Below are 20,233 nucleotides of genomic sequence, written 5' to 3'. Positions count from 1 at the left end.
AAGAGATCATTTCTAGTCCCGTGCTTACTGTAGCACCTGACACCTAAGAAGCACTCAGTGTGACACAATTCTGACCAGTGAGATATGACGGGAAGTCTGGTGGGAGGCTTCTGGGAAAGTTTTTTTTGGAAGTTAAAAGGCGAATCAAAAAGGGAAGTGGTCTCATCAGGCATTTCAGAAGTGGCACTTGAGTATGTGATGTTGGGAGCTGCTGCAGCCAACTTGTGACCATGAGAGGCTGAACCCGAGGACAATGCCAATTGTATGGTCAGCAGAACAGGAAGACGGAAAAGCCTGGGTCCTTGCTGATGTGGTTGAGCCACCGGATGAACCAGCCCCAGCACAGCCAGTGTCCATACTTTTTGGTATGTGAGATAAATTGACCTCATTGTTCAAGCTTCTTTTAATTGTGAGAGCAACTGCAATTCATTTATTTAAGCTGCTAATAATTCTCCCAAGGAATGCCAGGGACATTAGCTTACAAAGAATAGCAATATCTGTGATTTTAGGGAGCCAGGTACATACTAGATGCTTTGAAAACATCATCTCATTTAATCTAACCCCTGAAAACCCTACAAGGTATATATTCTTATCCCCATTTCTCAGATGAGGAAACTGAGGCTCAGAGAGGAACTGGGACTTCCCTAAGGTCACACAGCAGGGAAGTGGCAAAGCCAGGCCTGAATGAAGTTCCTGTTTTTCCCATAGGGCAACACAACCCCAAAGCAACTTCTAGGCACTTCTCTCTGCCAAGTATAACGCTCTCAGCACAAATTGAATTTTACATTACAAATAGAAAGATAACTTGCTAAATATAAAAAAATGTTTTTAAAGCATGCCAAAGTCAAACAGTGTTGCTGTGAAAACTATGACAGTGGGCTTGTAAGTGCTTTGTAAACAGACACAAACCACCCAGATGGCGCTGCTACGACTGGTGTAGCTTCATATCCGAATGTGCCCTCTGGCAGTTACTCACCTCATTATAAAAAAAATGGACAGTGTGGTTGTTGAGCTTTAACGAAAGTGTTTTCAGGAATGATATATAATACGCCATGATCTCCTCGTCAGAAAAGTCGAATTTATGGACGATGATAGAATTTACATAGTTATTAGAGAGCAAATAATCTGGAGGGAGGAAAAAAACAAAGCAAAACAGACAGGTTAATTCGTGCCAGAGGAAAGATAAGCAAAGGATGTCAGGTAACAAGCAGACGACCATGTTCATGTACTTGAATCAGTGAAGCTTCTGGGTTGCTGGGATTAAACAAACTAACAGGGAGCGGCTTAACCTTTAACCAGCAAAGAAATCATCTACTATGCATAGTCACCAGAAAGTTCAAAGGCACTGCCAGAGAAAAGCCCTTCCCCTCCCTCCCACGCCAAATAGAAAAAGACACTCAAACATTTTCTTTTCATTACTACCAAAGTTCAGCAAAGAGCCAGGGGTGGGGAAGATTAGTCAGTGCCTGGGCATTTTCACAAACCACCCATGGATGAGGGTAAAAGGCACTGTGTTTTATAAAAAGCTGCCCCATTTTGCCATCACAAAGCACATCAACATCCCTGAATGCCACAAAGAGCTACACATGGTTTTTTTCTTCCTTAGATAGCGACTTGATTTCATAAAGGTCACTTTATGCTGAACCCCTATAACAGGCCTGGCACCAGGCTGAGCGCTCTACATTATCATCATCTTTCATTTTGCAGATGAGCAAAAACAGCTCGGAAAGGTCGATTAACTCGCCTAAGGACACAGAGACAGTAAGTCACAGAGAAGGGATTTGAACTCAGGCCTGACGTCAGAGCTTGTGTTTGTCACGCACTAATGGGGGCCGACAATGGAAACTGGGTGATGAGGGCCCGAGGGCCCTGGGTCCAACTGGAGAGCAGTCCCCACTTCCCAGCTCCCAGCCCCCGGCCCTGTGGAAATGTAGGCCCAGCACGGCGAGAACTTCCAACCACGGAAGAGAGGCTGGAAACCACAGATTTTCATGTTGCATCTCCAGATCTTGAAATGTTCACCACTGGATAAACTAGTTTTTAAAGCTGTGCTGGCCAGCAAGAGCAAATCTATTGACAGCTGCAGCCTGTGGCCTGCGGCTGTAAGTCTTGGTGTTGACCCCTTGCTGGGCACGTTCCCCTCTTGAGTTCTCACCAGCCACTCAGCAAAGCAGGCACCTCGGTCCATTGTCTGTCCTTTGGGCTGCCGGTGTGCACCAGATCTCCTGCCTCCCCACAGAAGGTTAAAGGCGGAACGTGATCGACGCCCGCACTACGGGTGAGGCAGCAGAGTGGCGTGGTTCAGGGCTTCGCTACTCAGTGTCTGGTCCTCGGACTGGCAGCACAGCATCCCCTGGAGCTTGTCAGAACAGCAGCATCTTGGGCCCCAACCCTGACCTAGACAGAGTCAGGTCTGTGTGTGTAATAAGCCTGCAGGGCTCCCCACGCATGCTGGTGTTCGGGAGGCACTGGGTTCAAATGTGGACTTGGACCCACCTGCCTGCGTCCACATCTCACCTCTGCCACTTCTAGCTGTGCGACCTTGGGCAAGCTGCTGACCCTGCCCACTCCCCAGTTTCCTTGTCTAGAAAACAGAAGAACAGTACCTTCCTCGCAGGGCTGTGGTAAGCACTAAAGGAGATGATGCACAAAAAGCACTCAGGACGGTATGGGGCACAAAGTAAGCACTCCGTAATGTCAGCTGCCATTATTCTTATTACTATTACTGGACATTCAGAATCTAAACTACCATATTCCCAGGATTGAACACAGCTGCTCTTGCGTAAGTAGGAAATTAACCATTAAGTTGTTTGGAGCCAACAAGGTACCTAACTTAGGTCAAAGTATTTTTTTTTTCTTTTTTTTTTTTGGAGACAGAGTCTTACTCTGTCACCTGGGCTAGAGTACAGTGGCATCATCATAACTCACTGCAACCTCAAACTCCTGGGCTCAAGTGATCCTCCTGCCTCAGCCTCCCAAGCAGCTACAGGCATGCGCTACCATGCCTGGCTAATTTTTTCTATTTTTAGTAGCGATGGGGTCTGGCTCTTGCTCAGGCTGGTCTCAAACTCCTGACCTCAAGCGATCCTCCCACCTCGGCCTCCCAGAGTGCTAGGATTACAGGCGTGAGCCACTGCACCTGGCCAATCAAAGTATTATTGAAGTACATTTGGAATCACCAAAAACAACATGAGGAGCCATCTAGGAGTTTAGGACAGTGACAGAAGCCACGGCATGGGCCCAGGAAAGGGTCCTCCTTGGAGGCTGGTTCTCTGGGAAAGCCACTGTGCATGCCCTGAGCAGGCTGGCAGACAGGCGTGTGGTCTGCAGTCTTAGAAGAATGGTTTTCAAAATCTCCTGATTATAACAATTCCTGAGGCAGCTCCTGGGGCCTGTTCCAAGGGAGGAGTCAGTGGGTCTGGAATGGGGTCCTAAGAGTCTTAATGTTTTTCAAAATGAGGTTACATATATCACAAATTCTAAGTGTACAGTGTGATATATGTGGAAATATGCATATATATGCACTTTAAGTACACGTACATGTGTCTTTTCATATACATACGTACACCTCACAAACCCAAGGCACCCACCTTGGAATTTTTACATTTACACACGCTGCGCCAGCGCCGCCCAGATCAGACGTGTGGCCTTCCCAGCTCTCCAGAGGGCCCCTCACACCCCTGCCCAGTCAGTACCCCTGCCCCAAGGGCAACCCTATTCTCACGTCTATCACCCCAGACCCATTTTGCCTGCTCTTGAACTTCACAGTACGCCTGCGCCCTGGGTCTGGACTCTCTCGCTCCTCCCCACATCTGAGGGTAATACCTGTTGCTGCGTGTATAATGGTAGAAATATATTTTTTCTTTTCCTTTTTTTTTGCTATATAGTATTTCATTCTCTAAATAGTCCACAATTTATTTATCCACCTAGAATCTAACATGAAACATGCATCCCGGGTGATTCTGATACGAGGAGCACTTCTTTCTCATTTTGCGTCATTCTGGCTGTGGCTAGGGGCAAGTGGGGAGGGGTAGTGGGCTGACAGGAGAAGGCACTGTTGGGATGTCTCGTTGAGCCCTGTCGTGACTAGTTAGTGGCTTCCGGGCCACCAGCAGCACAGACGCCTATGCTAGGTGCTCAGACGTGCAACAGCGAGTCTCTCGGCTGCACTCTGGAGCTGGGACAGCCACAGGCTCCAGCTACTCCCCAGCAGGGACTTTTCCAGGGCCTCCAAGAGATTACTCTGTGGGTGGCAGGGGACCACATGGGGGCAGTGGCGGTGCCTCTATTATTGGGCTGGGATTTTTCTGCTACCCCCTCGCTGTGTGGCTGACTTTCTGTGGTGTCCTTTTCTAATAAACCCGGGAGTCTGTAAGTAATCTCAGTCTCTCGGGACGCTATCACTTAGGTCACCAAACCCAGCAGGCAACAGGTGCATTTGTGAAATAGCTGTTTGTAATAGTGAAAAACTGGAAACCACCTAAATGCCCACGGTCAGGTTAAATAGATTATGGCACAGCAAGACACAGCTCTTGAGCCCAATCAGGCAGGGTTACGTGAAGGGACAATGAGAAGATTGGGAGGGTGGGAAAAAAAAAGCAAACAGCAAAATGATTTGTGTACAATGAACCATTTAGGCAAGATTCAATGGAAATTTGACTTTCTATATTTCTCTAATGCTTGGCTTACTGTTACTGTTTTACAATAAGGACACCTTCTTTCTATGAGAAAATAAAAATTAAAACAAAGGTCATCTATCCTCCTCACCCCTTGCAAATCCAAGTTCTGTACACAAGCCACGATTCCTGCTCTTTCTGCAGGGCTTATAAAGGCACCCTGGTGAACTGTCCGTGAAGCAAGGGACATCTGCCCGGGTTTCTCACAGTGGGGAACCCTTTTTGGTCCCAGTACAAGAAAGGCCACGCATGCTGCATGACCTCACTTATATGTAGGATCTAAAATAGTCAAACTCATAGAAGCAGAGAGTAGTGGTGGTCTCCAGGGGCTGGAGGGAGGGGAAACAGGGAGATGTTGGTCAAAGGGTACAAAGTTTTAGTTACGCAAGATGAATACGTTCTGGAGATCTAACGTACAGCACGGTGACTACAGCCAACGATACTGTATTACATACTTGAAATTGGCTAAGAAGGTAGACCCCAGTATTTCCACTGCACACACACACACAAGGTAACTATGCGAGGGAATGGGTATGTTAATTATTTGATTGTGGTGATTATTTCACCATGTATACATATACCAAATCATCAAGATGTACACCTTAAATATACACAATAAAAAAGAGAAAAGCCATGCAACCGTCATTCAGAGAAACCCTCTAAAAGCCAGAATTCTGACTGCCCCAACCCCCATCTTTAGTCCAGCAGCCCTGTGCCTAGCTGGGGAAAGGGTCACCAGAGAAGAGCCACTGAGGGTCTCCAATAAGTGACAGCCCCGACACCATGGGCACGTACCACCTGCCAGACCCCATGCTAAGCTCTGCACACCTGCTCTCACAACTACTCCTCAAGCCCTCTACTCCCCAGCTACTACCATCTCCACTTAACACAAACAGGGAGCGTGGACCTGCTTCGGTCTGGCCAGGGGCCTGGTGTGGTCTGAGTTCAGGGCCTGTGCCCCTGAGCTGGAGCTTCCCCACTCAGTTTCCAGAAACTGCACTTCTTTCAGATCCAGCGAAACAGGAGCTAGTATTAAGGGAAGCCACTTAGGGAGACAGGAGTCAGCCCGCATTTCTCAATTCGCGGTCTGTAAGGCGTTTCCAAGGCAGCAGCACCACCTGGTGGCCACTGCCGAGAGCCACCACCCAGCAGCTCCTTCCCCTCCCTCTCCTCATAGGGAGGGATGCCCCCATCTCTACCTCCTTCCATGCACTGAACATATTTTTCCAACCTGTCCTGGAGACCTAGAGCCTCCCTCTGATATAGACATTTGGCCACTGGCCTCTCCCGTAGTTCCTATGGGCAGGGCCAGAGGCTTAGCAGAGTCATCTTGGAATAATAAAGCTAGTGGTGAAGCACGGAGGATTAGGAGCTAAACCAGAGTTTCTCAACTTCAGTGCTGTTGACATGTAGGGCTGGATAACTCTTTGTTGTGGGGTCCTGTCCTGCGCACTGTGGAATGTTTAGTAGCATCCCTAGCCTCTATCCCCTAATGCCAGTAGCACTCCCAAGGATGTCTCTAGACATTGTCAAATGTCTCCTGGGGGCACATGCACCCCCAGTTGAGGACCCCTGAGCTAAGTTACTTGGAATGAAACTCCTTCTCTATTCTGGCCTTGTCACCTTGGGCCAGTGACCCAAACTTTCTTGGTGTTAAAATGAGGACACCAACAGCACCTGCCTCTCAGGGCTGCTCGTTACAGATAAAGAAAAACCAGGGCTTAGTGAGGGCAGGTATTATAATAAGCTCAGGGTCACACACTACTAGTCGTGCAGCAGGACTGCAGCAGGAGAGGCAGGTGCCAAAGCCCACACCCTTGCATGCTCTTTGGTCAAGTTCTTCCTCACTCTGCTTCTTCTAAACCTTATTCCACGGGCTCATTATTCAGCAACCCCAACTCTTTAATATCACATCATAAAGAAGAAATGCAAATACCCCAGAATCGTTCAGCAGAGGGGAACCCTCTCTTAGCGCTCATAGTACCCCACCACACAGAGATAAACACAGTGTTAGGGACTGAGTTGTGTCTGCCCCAAATTCAGATGTCGAAGTCCTAACCCTCATTGTGACTACACTTGGAGACAGGGTCTTCAGAGAGGTGATTACAGTTAAATGAGGTCAAAAGGGTGGGGGCCCTTATCTGATAGGACCGGTAAACCTATACGGAGAGGAGACACTAGGTATCTCTCTGTCCCTTTCCACTCATGCACAGACAAGACGGTGGCCATCTGCAAGCCAGGAAGAGCCCTCACCAGAAACCAACCCTGGTAACAGCTTGATCTTGGACTTCTACCCCCCAGAACCATGAGAAAACAAATTTCTGTTGTTTAAGCCACCTAGTCTGTGGTATTTGCTAGGACAGCCCAAGCAAACTAATATGCAAAGTAAGCACAGACATACAAAAATCACACCAAACTACACCCCGCTCATGTCCAGCGGTACAGAGGCAAACGTCGAGGAATGTCCTTACAAAGGGAGGTCTCGTGACTGATGTTCTCAAAGAGGATATTCAAGGTCTGCAGCAGCTGAACACACACGTAACGGCCTGATTTCTGCCGCAGGATGTTCAAGAAGAAAACAAACATATTCTTCTCCAGGAAGAAGCTGGGGAGAGAATGGGAAAGAGTCAACGGTTTGCTTCCACATGTGGAAATCAAAATCAGCCTCTATTTACGCGCATACACCCGCCTCCGACCAAAGGCACCCGCGGATGCCAGATCACACCACCCACGTGGCCTCAGCTTCCACGCCATCCAGTTCCCAAAAGGCCATCTCCCATCATGGCTAACACGCAACCCCTCAACTCTCTTCCCAGAATAGAGCAGTGCCGATTCCGGGAAACACTGAACCAGATTTCTGACAGCACAGGAAAGATCTTTGCAGACTAAATGATCACACAGTAATCTATGATTGTAAACCCAACAAGCTGCATCTTCCACCAAACAGTTTGTATCCTTAGTTTCCCTTAGTAATAAGCCTCTTTCCTTGGCTCTTTACATCTTTGCATGTTAAAAAAAAAAACAACTGGAATTCTCTGCAAAGGGATAAGATATTGCTGAATATGAATAGTTTTGGTCCCCAAACTTTCAAGTTTGTAGTTTCCTATCTGGGGGAAAGAAATACACAGGTGCTGATGTGGTGGGGAAACCCTAGCCACTCCCCAAGTCTGCTTCTGCCTTTTTTGTTCTGGACAGCACACGTGTCTGTACACAGCCTGGGGGCACCGGCTTTTGGGGGTACACGTTAGCTCTTTTAGTCTTAAAAAAGAAATAGAACCCCCTAATGTCTTTCTTTAAAGGAAGAAAATTATGTTTCTTGTTACGTGTTCTCTGCATTCAAGCTAAGATGTGATAATCTCTCATTTGGTATACTCAGAAGAAATCCCTGGGGCTGGGCATGGTGGCTCACGCTGGTAATCCTAGGACCCTGGGAGGCTAAGGTGGGAGGATGGATTGAGGTCAGGAGTGCAAGACCAGCCTGAGCAAGAACAAGACCCCACTGCTACCAAAAATAGAAAAAAATTAGCTGTGCATTGTGGCACATGCCTGTAATCCCAGCTACTTGGGAGGCTGAAGCAGGAGGATCACTTGAGTCCAGGAGCTTGAGGTTGCAGTGAGCTACAACTGAGGCCACCACATTCTAGCCCAAGCAATAGAGCAAGACTCTGTCTCAAAAAAAAAATAAAAAAAGAAGATGAAGAAATCCCCAAAGTCACATGTGCCTGCTGGTTGACTTGGTTTTGGGTGCCTCATCTACCATTGCCACGGTGGTGGGATCACAGGCCTGGCACTTGCTCAGTGCTGCATAATTCCTCTTTGAATCGACGAAAGGGTAAATGAATATGACCTAAAAAAGACCCCTAAAATCTTTTCTGACTCTGAGAGCCAGTCTGCCTATGAATACCATTCACACTGACCTCCAGAGTATTTCTGTCATTTGACCTATTTTGTCTACCTTCACTTTAGCTTGTATAAGTCAGTGACTCCCAAGTGCCACCAACAAACTCACTGCTGCACAGTGACCAACTCGGGAACTTGTTAAATTGTCTATACCTAGGATCTTGCCCCAGGGATTGATTCAGTAGGTCTAGCGTGAAATCCACGAGCCTCAATCTTTAAAAACTCCCTAGGGGAGTGGAGCAAGAAAAACTTAGAAAAAAGGTTGATTCTAGGGCTGGGCAGGGAAAATATAAGAAGAGCCTGGAGCATCTTATAATACCAAGAAGTCAGAAAGTGCTCAAAAGGACCAAAGTTTGTCAAAGGGACACAGGAATCAACATGAAAGAGCTCCCCCAATAGCCAAAGCTAAAACAATTTGAGCATCAAAATAAATAACACAGTATTGGATTATAACCCAAAGTATAAAATAAATATCCGTGAATCCATATCAATATAGATAAATGATTGCATAAATACAATGAATAGGAGAAAAGAGACAAATCTTGCATGTAGAAGAATTTCAAATAATAATATATGTACTCCTGGCTTCTGGAAGGTAGAGCCTAATTCCCACCCCCTCACCTTGAAAAGGTGGGCTAGACTTAGTGACGGTCTTCTAAGGAACAGCACAGGGGAGGGGAAAGAGTAACTTTATAGGAGAGAAACCTGGCAGACATCACCTTTACCAGGTGTTGAAGGTTAACAGCACCAGGGATGTCACATGGACATCAAGCGTGCCCTGCCAATCAATGATGGCATGAGAGGGGAACTTCCCCTCTCCAGCAATCTCCCCTGTAGGCCTCAATTTAGTCAGGAGAAAAACATCAGACAAACCCAGATTGGGGGACAGGAGAACTGGCTAGTATTCCTGAAAACTGTCAAGGTCACAAAAACAAGAGAAGACTAAGAAAATGTCACAGACCAGAGAAGACTGGTGACATGTGATGGCTAAATGCACTGTGGGAGCTTGGATGCGATCCTGGGGCAGAAAGAGGATGTTAATGAAAAAACGGGCAAAATCCAAACCAAAGCTGGAGTTTACTTAATAGTGACATGCCAATGTCAGTTTCTTATTTTTGACAAATGCACCCCAGTAATATATTAATATTTACAACAGGGGAAACCAGGCGAAGCGTATATGGGAACTTTCTGTACTATCTTTGCAACTTTTCTGTAATCTAAAATTATTCCAAAATTGTAAGATTTATTAAAAACAAAATTTTCTTGGGGACTCCACTGGGCAGCTATTTAAAAATCACGGAAACTCTAACAGCTCAGTAGTTTTTTCTAAGGTTACAGATGGACTAAGTCCATTCTAGTCAAGGGGGACACAGTTTCTAATCTTTAACCCAAGTATATTTCTCATTTCCAATAACAAATTCAAACACAGAAATAAATAAATTCCTCATGGATCCTTAAAGGAAGCTAGTCCCATTTGTAAGCAACACCTTCCTTTACTACTCACGTGTTTTCCTTAGGGGATCATAGCCAGTATTCACAGGTTTGCATTTTAAGGAGCTTGCATTTTCCACAAGTAGTTTATTAGATAACCTAACTGATGAAAGCATAGACCTATCATGAAAATCAATTCAGGATATCTAATAAGAAGCCAGGCTGGAAATGGAACACCTTTACTTTTTAAAAATGGGTTTTAAAAGTGGCCTCAATATTTATAATTGAGAATATAGACACATATGAAATCTGTGTTTGGTGGTTGCTATAACCCAATCCCAGACCCTCCTGCACTGAGATACCAACACAGGTCTATTAGGGAGGTAGCCCATGGCTTTACAGCCTTTGCTTTTCGACCACCCAGTAGACACACCTGTCTTATCACTTGCTGTCATTTATTGAGTGCCTACTCTGTATCAGGCACAGCCAGGGAACTTTTCCTCTCTCCTTTGAAGATGAGGAAACTGAGGCTCAGGGAGATAAAGAGCCTGGCCTAAGACTGCTCATCTAGGAAGTGCAAGAATTCAGGGAAACCACTCTTGGACTCTGGGTGTGGGCCACTGTTTCACTGCTTACCAGCCTTGTGACCTTGAGTAAAAACGGGGACACCAACAGGGTTTGCCCCCGGGCAGGTGGGAGACTTAACTGGATTGTCTCATCAAGAGCTCAGCACTGTGCCTGACCATCAGTAAACACAGTGACTGGGGACCCTCGGTGACTCCCCCAGGGGAGGGTCCTGTCTGTTCACAGAGAATCTAACCACCCAGGACATTTTCTCCTTCCTTTGGGGAAATAATCAGACACTACTTGGAGGAAAATTACCCATGACACTTTCAGGTTTTCTGGAGAAACTCATTTCCATATCTTCCCCATTTTTGGCTTGCATTTCTACAATGTCTCAAGGACATTTTTTACAGATAGATGGATAGAGACAGATATCTGGGCAAGACCAAATTAGCGTCAAATCCTGACATCATCAGGAATGACTCACAGTATACATTTAGAAAAACATTCAAAGGAAGAAGAATCGAAAAACAAAGAATCATTAGAAACCCTTACTCAAACACAGAGCTGTCATTTTGATCCCCCCAAATCAGGATCTCGGTGATGGAGCGGATGGTCTCTACTAGCAGGTTCCGGTTCTGTTCAGTGACTGTGGTGTTTTTGGTCAAAACGTGGTACAGATACCTGAGAGGAAGGAGAGAAAAAGAAATTAAAGATTACCAATTGAAATGAAAGTCGAGCTCAATGACCATTAGCAACATTTTGGAGACAACACAGCAGCACTTCTTCAGTTAGCGCAATTTCCCATTCAGATTAGACATAACTCACCACCCAAGAAAAGTGGCAGACAATGCTTGGGAGCATGAAACAACCAGAGACACACCAACCCAAACTGAGACAAGACAATCACCAAGCCCTTGAAGAGGGCTATTCTCAAACGTTAGTGTGCAAGAGAATCGTCTGTAGAGCTGGATGAAGTTGGGGCTACTGGAGCCCCTCAGACATTCAGATTCCGTAGGACTGAGGGAAGAACAGGCGTCAGCCTGTTTCACATGCTCCCTGGGGATTCTGATGCCAGTGGAACAAGTGGGGACTATGGCTCAGGGCCAAACCCAGGACCCACTGCTGAGATTTGGAGCTGGAGCCACAGCTTAAAAAGGGTGGGTCCCAAAGCCAGTGGCTGGGACAAAAATTATGTGCCATCCAGATTCCCCTTGGAGTGCCCATAACCGCCTCCTGAAGTGCCACATGCCCATCAGAACGTATGGCTCAAATGAAGTTTGTGGTTTGCAGTCCGGGGCAACCGTCTTATTTGCTTAGAACAGATTGTTAAATTCAGAGTTAAATGGGCTAGAGAGGCTATGATACCACACTTCACCCATCCAAAGGCCTGGGAGCCAGCGTTGGGGTAGAGATGGGAAGACACAGTCCAGTCCTCAAGAGCTCTGCTGGCAGTGGGGGAGACCAAAAGTATCATCGAAGCCGGTCCTGACTAGGGAGGGGACCAGAGCCTGGCTGGATGCCCTGAGAGTGCCACCTGACACAGCTTTTAAGACACTCCTCCAGGGCCCACAGATCCAGGTAACTTCTCCTGCCAAGGGAGCCTCAGGCTTGGAAAGGAAAAGAAGACACCCAGAGGAAGTGACTCAGGAAAAGTCATCTCCTGATTTTGTTTATGGCCATCTTCAGTTTTGGGCGGCGGGGAGAAGGGCCGGTGAGAGCAAGGCAGGGAAAGATGAAATGGGATCATTCCATCTACAATCTCTAAAAACAGGTGAGATATGAAGAGGTAGAACATGCAGAAGGAACAAGAAGGAGCGGTCTGCTGCTTTAGGGGGCTGGGGTTTAGCTAATACTGTTGCTGGTCTATTTTAAAGACAATATAATCAAGCATTTAATTAACTCATCAGAAATGGCATGCAATTTTTAACATGCAATAACTAGAATATCCCTCCAAAAACATAAATCCTCCACCATTTGTGCCCAAATCTATGGACAGGGCTGCATGTAGGAGCACGAGCCAAGTTGCCCTCTGTGATACGGTAACTCTGCAGCACTTGAATCACGCTGGGATGAATCGCAGGGACACCCGCTCATAAATCTGTGTGTCTGCATCTCGCCTCCAGTGCATCTTCCCCAAAATACTCGAGGGCAGAGTTTTTCAAATTGAGGTTCACAAGCCTTCTGCATTGGAATCACCTGTTTAAGCTGCTCCCTACCCCACACCCTGACTTTTAGGTACAGGGCCCCAATCCCACTGAAGTTTGACAGCCACTGCACCATGCCAGCGGTGGCTACCAGAGACATTCTCCATGCAGTCCACAGGATGCCTGACACCCTGCTGGGGACAAGGCATTGCTGGTAGTGTGGGGGAGGGGCAGATGCTCCCTCACTCTGGAATTTTCTTCTGTGTAGAGGATGACATCCATTAGCATCACACTCCTGGCCCAACGGGAGGCAGTGGCCTGGGTGAGTGAGTCTGCTCTGCAGACTTCCAACAAGGACAGGAGAGTTTAAAATCTTTAGGACCAGGTCTGACTTCAACTGTCTGGGCTTTCTGCCTAGAATGCCCTTGCTGCCCTCACTGAATAGCAAACTCTTACTCATATTTCAAAACTCAGCTCAGGCATCTCTTGGTAAAGCCTTCCTTAGAGAAGGCTTCTCCTCCCTCAACCCCACCTCGGGACTGCAGAGACCACCCTGATTTTCAATGACCTGCCTCTCTTACTAGACCTGAGTTCCTCAAGGTCAGTACCATCATCTTATTGCTCTTGGTGACCCCAATATATTAATACTCCAAATGTCTGATACACAGCAGGTGCTCAACACATGCTGGATGGGGCAGGGGACGGTCTTTATGAACACCGTTAGATCAGAGCATCATAGACTGAACACAGCCAGGGGTACAAGCGCCACACGCACAAGTGACAGCACAGAACTGTGGTGAAGAGTTCAGGTTCTGGAGTCTGTCAGACTTGGGCTTGATCCCTGGCGCTGCCACTTCCTCACTGTAGCGCTGGACAAGGCACTTCACCCCTCTGCAGCTCAGATTCTACAAGATGGTGTTAACAGTTGAGGCCTCCTCACTGGGAAGTTCCAGAGGTCAATGTGATAACACACAGAGAGTGCCAAGCATGGCGCCTGCAACTGACCCTTACTCAACAGCGGCACGGTCAGCTGCTATTATTATCCTGTGGTCATTACAATGCAGGCCATTAACATCCTTACTGCATTATACAGACTATTCCAAGAACGTACGAAGGAGAGATCAGGCTGGATCTAAACAGGGAAAGAGCACCTCAGGGGAGGAGTTGTGATGGGAAGGTCCAGAGAAACCAGAGCAGTAATTGGAAAGTCTGGGTTATTTTCTGAGAGGCACTAGAGAACATGGGTTCATTAGACACTGGTGCTAGAATGCCAGGGTCTGAGCACATCTCCATCACTTATCATGAACAGCTGCGTAAGCTTAAGCAAGTTAGTTCATCTCTATGCACCTGGTATCTCACCTATAAAATAGGAGCAGCAATAGTACCTACTTTTGTATTTACCTATTACGGTATTGTTAGGAGGAATAAACACGAGACAGATAATTAAACTGGCAGTTACTATGTATGATACAAGTGCTAGATATTATAATATTATTGTTGCTTTCATTAAATAGTCTCTAGAAGACAATCCTAGTAACTGCTACAAGGCCCTTACAGCAACGATAAATAATGAAAGGCCAAGGTAGTAAGACCTGAAAAGATTCTAGGAGCTCCCATGTGCCTGGCTATGGACGAGGGCTTCACATGACCTTCAGACTCACAGCAATCGGGGATGTGCACGTTGTTACCACTGCACAGGACAAGACAGCAGCTGAGGCTTGGGGAGGCTCAGTAGCCCACCCAAAGCCCTGTGGCATGGTCTGAGAATTCCATCCATTCCACGGCCTGTCCAATACTGGTGTTCTTTGCTTTTTTCAGTGGACCCATTCTGCTGGGTGTATGGTGACACTGCGGAGGGATTTATTGCATGATGACTAATGAAGTTGGGTGCCTTTTCATACATGTTTATGGACCATTTGAAAATCTTCTTAGTGAGTTGCCTGAGCAAGTCTTTTGTCCATTTTTCATTAGTCTGAATGGCTTCTTATTTATTTGATGGAGTTCTTTATACATTCTGAACACAAGTCCTTTGCTGGATATACATATTGCAAATATTTTCTCTGACTGTGGCTTGCCTTTTTACTCTATCCTGGTCTTTTGAAGAGCAGAGGTTCTTAACATTAATACAGACCAATTTATCAATCTTTTCTTTGGATAGTGTTTTTTGAATCAAGCTTAAAAAATTCTTACCGACCCCAAGGTCATGAAGAAATGCTGTGTGAACTAAAATAAAATCCTAAGCCCTACTCTGACTGAACAGACCCCCCCCTCTTGGCCAAGGGGAACCCAGAGAAACCTTAAAACTGAGATTCCAGCCACGACAGGATGGGAGGTCAGACACACCTCATTACACCCCCTCCCTTGCTAATGACCATCAGGCTTTTTTTCTTCATGGGCCAAACAGAAATTAATTTCATGATCTACTCCTCCCTATTTGCAGTTTCAGCACTACAACTAAGCAGCATTCTTTCCTAATAAGAGCCCACCAACCACGGAGTGGTTTTAAGCAGTCTACGGAGTAGGCACAGTAAGGGTTTTTGTGTCCTTGCTTCACCTTTTGACATCAGAGGGCCCCTAATTTTCTGAACATGGACCCCATAATGGAGTATAAAGCTCAATTGCACATGTGCATGTTTCTCCTTTGATAAATATTCATGACTCCTCCTATAGCTTGTTAAATATGTGTATTTGGCCACCCCGCTCAGCATAAATTCCTCTTCCCGTTGTCCCTGCATTAAAGCACACATTCCTGGTTTCTGGGAGGGCAGGGGGAGTTCTGCTTCCTAGCCAGTCAGAAAGGCCACCATAGGCTGCAATCCTTCATGAGAAATAAAGCTCTCCTTTTCAAATTTATGAACCTCCTCATTTTCTTCAGTTAACATCTGTTTTCTTCTAACACAGTTATTGTTTTACCCTTCACATTTTAACTTAGAGTACACCTGGAACTAATTTTTGTTTATGGTGTGAGGTATTGGCTGAAATTAATTTTTTCTATATGGAGATCTAGTTGACCCAGCATCATTTACTAAAAGGCCCTTGTTTCTCTACTACACTCCACGTCACCTTTGTCATTAATCAGGTGACACGTGCGGGCCTCTTTAAGGCTGCTCTAGTTACATTAATCTGCTTGTCTACCCTTGTGCCAACACTACGCTAATTATTGCAGCTTTATAGTATCTTGCCATGTGGTAATGTAAGTCCTCCAGTCTTTCCTTCTGTTTTCTCAATATTATACTTACTATTCTTGGCCCTTTTAATTTTTGTATACATTTAAAAATCACTTTGTCAATTTCCACAAAAATACCTACTAAGATTTCCTTTGAAGTTGCCCTAAATCTATAGCTAAATTTGGAAAGAATTGCATCCATCTTTACAATAGTGAAACATTATATTTCCAGCATTTTTTTTTCCATGTTTACCGAATAGGGGTCTTGCACAGTTTTTGTTACTCCTGGGCACTGATGTTTTTTAATGCTATTATAAATGATATCATTTGCAATAGTCACCTTCTAAATATCTGTTGTTGATATATAGAAATACCCACTAGATTTCAAGCTCTAAGGTGGTTACACTTGCACCTTGCTTGTCTTTTTGTCCCAAAATGCTTTAGAACATTGTTTTAGGTAATGTTTTAGGAAGAGATCCTCAATATACATTTGCTTGAATGTAATGGGGGAAAAACGCTGAATGGATTAAAATTTAATATTTTAATGCTACATCTTATTCCAGAGCTTTGGAAGATCAAGTAATGCAACCACTTCAGCGATATAAACATTTTAATAACTTTCTGATTATAAATGTAACATTCATTTCAGAGAGCTTGGAAACTTTGACAACAAAAAGAAAGAAATGGCAATCGTTGACCTGCTACTGCCCAGAGATGACCGCACCTGGAGCTGTAATCTATGCATTTCCTTGGTCCTTTACCTTCATTATGTATATTTACATAGTGGAGCTCAAGTTGCATATCCATTTGCATGCCCATCTTTTTTCCCACCTCAACTAAAATAACAGCATTTTTGTTATTGACAACTATTTGCAAATATCTCTAATGGCTACACAGTATGTCATTGAAAGGACTAGCACAGCAGCTAGTCTTCTGAAGGGCATGAAGATTGCTAATTGTTTGGATGGTAACAATGTTGCAGATGACCATTTTTGTGTGCAAAGCTGGTCCTTATCTCAGAAAAGTTTCCAAGAACAGAATGATTACTACTGATATTTAACTACAGCAAATTAAGATTTTTTCTCTTACAATGATAAGGACTGTTACAATGGTAACATTTTCTCTCAAACTCTGTGTGTACATTTTAATCATCATCAAGACAGTTGAAGTTTACTAAAGCCGGGCTCTGTTCCAAATGCTTCAGCTGTATTCGTTCACTTAACCCTGACGACAACAGCCCTCTTGGGTTGATGCCCCAGAGAGCTGAGGCACCTGCCCAGGGACCCATACAGCACAGGTGGAGCCAGGATTAGAACCAGGCAGTCTGACTCCAGACCTGAGGATTATAACCGTTCTAGTACTATAGAAATTCAAACAATGGAGTAAACAACACTTTTATTGGCCAAACATTTACATGAACTCATGAATGCCTAAAATACAAGAAGACCAAATAAACAACAAACCCAAAAGGTATGAAAATATGTTTCCAATCTTAAGGGAAGTCCTTACATCTGAGCCTTACTCTATTTCTTTGGCAAACAGCCAGCATTATCCTATCCCCAAAACAGCTCTGCAGATGTAGAGGCCGATATCAGACCCTTGCACGTTAGGTAACCCCAGCCTAACAGACAAGCTTGAGTTTCCAATGCTTGGAGATGGAAAAATTCCAACCAGCACACTAGAGGTTCATCACCAAGGATGATAGATATAAACAAATCCTGCCTCAACAGACCCTGCTTTCTCAAGAGAGTCACTAATTTCACAAGTTAAACCACTACAGTTAATAAAGCCCCACATCCCTCGGAAATCAATACTTATGTCCATTTCACAGACAGAAATACTGTCCAAGTTCAACTTCAGTGACAGCGTTTTTTGAAGATAGCTTCAAGTTTTATGCCTCGTACCATAATATTCCTCTTAGGATGCTCCTATTTGAAGATCCTGAAAATTATCCCCAGGCTGGAGCTTGAGAAAGGATGAGTAGAGCAGCAGGGGGCCTGGGGGACTAGCAATTTACCTCTAATGCACACACACCTCAAATAACAACGTGCCAGGTGTGGGAGGGAGGTGGGGGCCACAGAGCCTGTGTCTGTTTGGCCTTTTCAGCTCCTGGGCAGAGGCCCTCTAGATGTTCTCCAGTGTGTCCCACTCTGTGTCCCATCTGGTCAGTGTCCAGTCTTCTGGCCAGCAGGACAAGGAGAAGCTGCACTCGGGGTGGGGTGGGGGAATAAGATTAGAGGAGCAGAGAAAGGTGTTCACGGGTGGCGCTTCTCATGGTGAATCATCCCCTGAAGGTGTCAAACCGGGCCAGTGAGTGAGACTGGGCCTGGGATACATGGTGGGGTATAGGCACATTTTTCGGAGAAAAGTCACGGTTCCAGCACAGGCATGGTGACCAAACTGGTGAGAACAAGCAATAGTTAAGAAGAGGCTGGCCAGAACTTGCCTCTTTCATTCTTCCTGTGACAAATATTTGTTGATTGCTTACTATCTGCCAGGTCCTGTGCTGGCATCTGAAGATATACACAGCTGAACAAGTCACACAGGCCTTCATGGAGCTTACGTTCAAATTGAGAGAGAACGACAAAAAGATGCATAACAAAGTAAGATGATTTCTGATGGCAAAAGGACATGCCTGAGGAACCCTGGCAAACTTCCTGGGGCTCTAATCCAAGGCTGAGATGACGCTTGAAGAACCCATAGCACCTAACAGCCAGTCCACTCCTTGGCGATGAGAAGACAGTGTATAATAATGCGATAACTGAGTGGGACAATGAGAACAAGCAGAAGAGAAGTTAGAGAAGACAGTAAAACTCTCGTCAGCTGAAGTGTCCCGTGCAATCTTTAGAGAAGAATTGGCATTTGGATGGGCAGGAAGAGGACAGGTGCTCAGGTGGGCTTGTGAGGTGTGTGCCAGGGAGAGACAGAGAGAGAGGAGTGTCCAACGGAATGTACGTGGATGACAGCAGGCTGCTCCCAGAACTCACCAGAAGGCAGTGGCCCCTGAGCAGACGCCCACCTTCAGTCTGGCCCTCTTCCAATCCACTCTGCAAACTTCAGCCAGACCACAGCACTCCTCTGGTCAAAAACTTTTAACGGCTCCCCACTGTTTGTACTCTAATGTCCAAATTCTTAACATGATTTACAAGGCCCAGAGGGACCTGGCCTCTGGTGACCCATGGCTCTGCACTCGGGTCCTGTAATTCCCCCTCCCCCCATGTGCACTCCCTTACTGAACCACCGGAGTTCTGCCAATGTGCACTGCTCCCCCTGCCCTGTCCCCCGCCCAGCTTTCTCCAATGCCATTTCTCTGCCTGAAACACACTTCCTTCCTCCCTGTCCCCCTACTGCTTGGTAACAATGACTCATCCTTTAGGTCTCCATTTGGTTGGGTGTCTGCCAACCAAGAATGTTCCTGACCCCCTGTGCTCCAAACTGGATGGGTGGGAAAAGAGTCTAGAGAACTGTGAAAGCCTGAAAGAATTTAGACTTGACACAGTGGGTGCCTAGGACCCATTATGTGTCATATGGTGAACATGATATTTTAAGAAAATCAATATGGCAATATTGTACCCCCAGCTCTGAAACTGTCAGTACCATCTTAGTCAAAAGTTGAATATACCAAGAGTAGGTGAGCGTCTACCTGCTGGGCATACATTCCCCACCTTCTTTGGGTAATAACCTGATTCTCCCATAGGGAACCACCTCTTTCTCTCATTCTCTCTCCACTAGCTTGGGTGGAGCTGATCCCATTCTGGCTCCAGGGAAGGGCATATGAATGAGGGCTGGCCAATTAGAGCACCGTATATTCCTGGCCACAGTGACAGCTCGGGGATGGCATGAGAACTCAGGTTGGTCCAACAATACTCAGTTCTGGACTTTTGCTGGCAATATTAAGAAAGGAAGCTCTCTTTTCCCCAGGGATTACTAAACTGATATGATGCACGCCTAGAGGCTGTCTGAGAATGACACCAACGTGGAAGGAGGCAGAGCTGAGAGATGGGAAGAGGCAGATTCCTGACGGCACTAAATACCTGGATTCAGCCACGGTTTAGCCAGGACAGACCATTTAGCGACAGGAGCTATCCAATTCCATTTGGGGCTTAAGACAATTTGAGCCGGGTTTCTGTCATTTGCAACCAAGAATCTTGGCCCACACACAAAGATGACCAGAAGTAAGGCAACAGCACAACACAACCGCCATCAAGTTCTACCAGCTGTGGACTTGCAGTGCCTGGTAAAGACATTTCAGTAACAATCACACCACTCCATCAGGAAAGCTTTTCTACCTAGCGGTGTGCATTTGTCGGTCAGTGTCGCAGCCTTGCCACTAGTCTGGGCAACAAACC

General features: G+C 45.9%; 1 protein-coding gene across 1 annotated transcript in view; it reads right to left on the bottom strand.

Annotated features, from left to right (window-relative positions):
• The window catches only part of CLEC16A (C-type lectin domain family 16, member A), a 203,709-nt gene that overhangs the window by 180,214 nt on the left and 3,262 nt on the right, over nucleotides 1-20,233 (bottom strand). The window contains exons 2-4 of the mRNA XM_012647791.1: nucleotides 11,127-11,255; nucleotides 7,148-7,281; nucleotides 977-1,125 (exon numbers count right to left, since the gene is read on the bottom strand). Of these exons, the coding sequence (XP_012503245.1) occupies nucleotides 977-1,125; nucleotides 7,148-7,281; nucleotides 11,127-11,255 (412 nt within the window). The remainder of the gene's footprint in view (nucleotides 1-976; nucleotides 1,126-7,147; nucleotides 7,282-11,126; nucleotides 11,256-20,233) is intronic.

This window comes from Propithecus coquereli, unplaced genomic scaffold, assembly GCF_000956105.1.
Source record: "Propithecus coquereli isolate 6110/MARCELLA unplaced genomic scaffold, Pcoq_1.0 Scaffold27, whole genome shotgun sequence".
Lineage (NCBI taxonomy): Eukaryota > Metazoa > Chordata > Mammalia > Primates > Indriidae > Propithecus > Propithecus coquereli.
The sequence above is the reverse complement of the archived record's forward strand: the minus strand, read 5'-3'. Positions and strand labels throughout refer to the sequence as shown.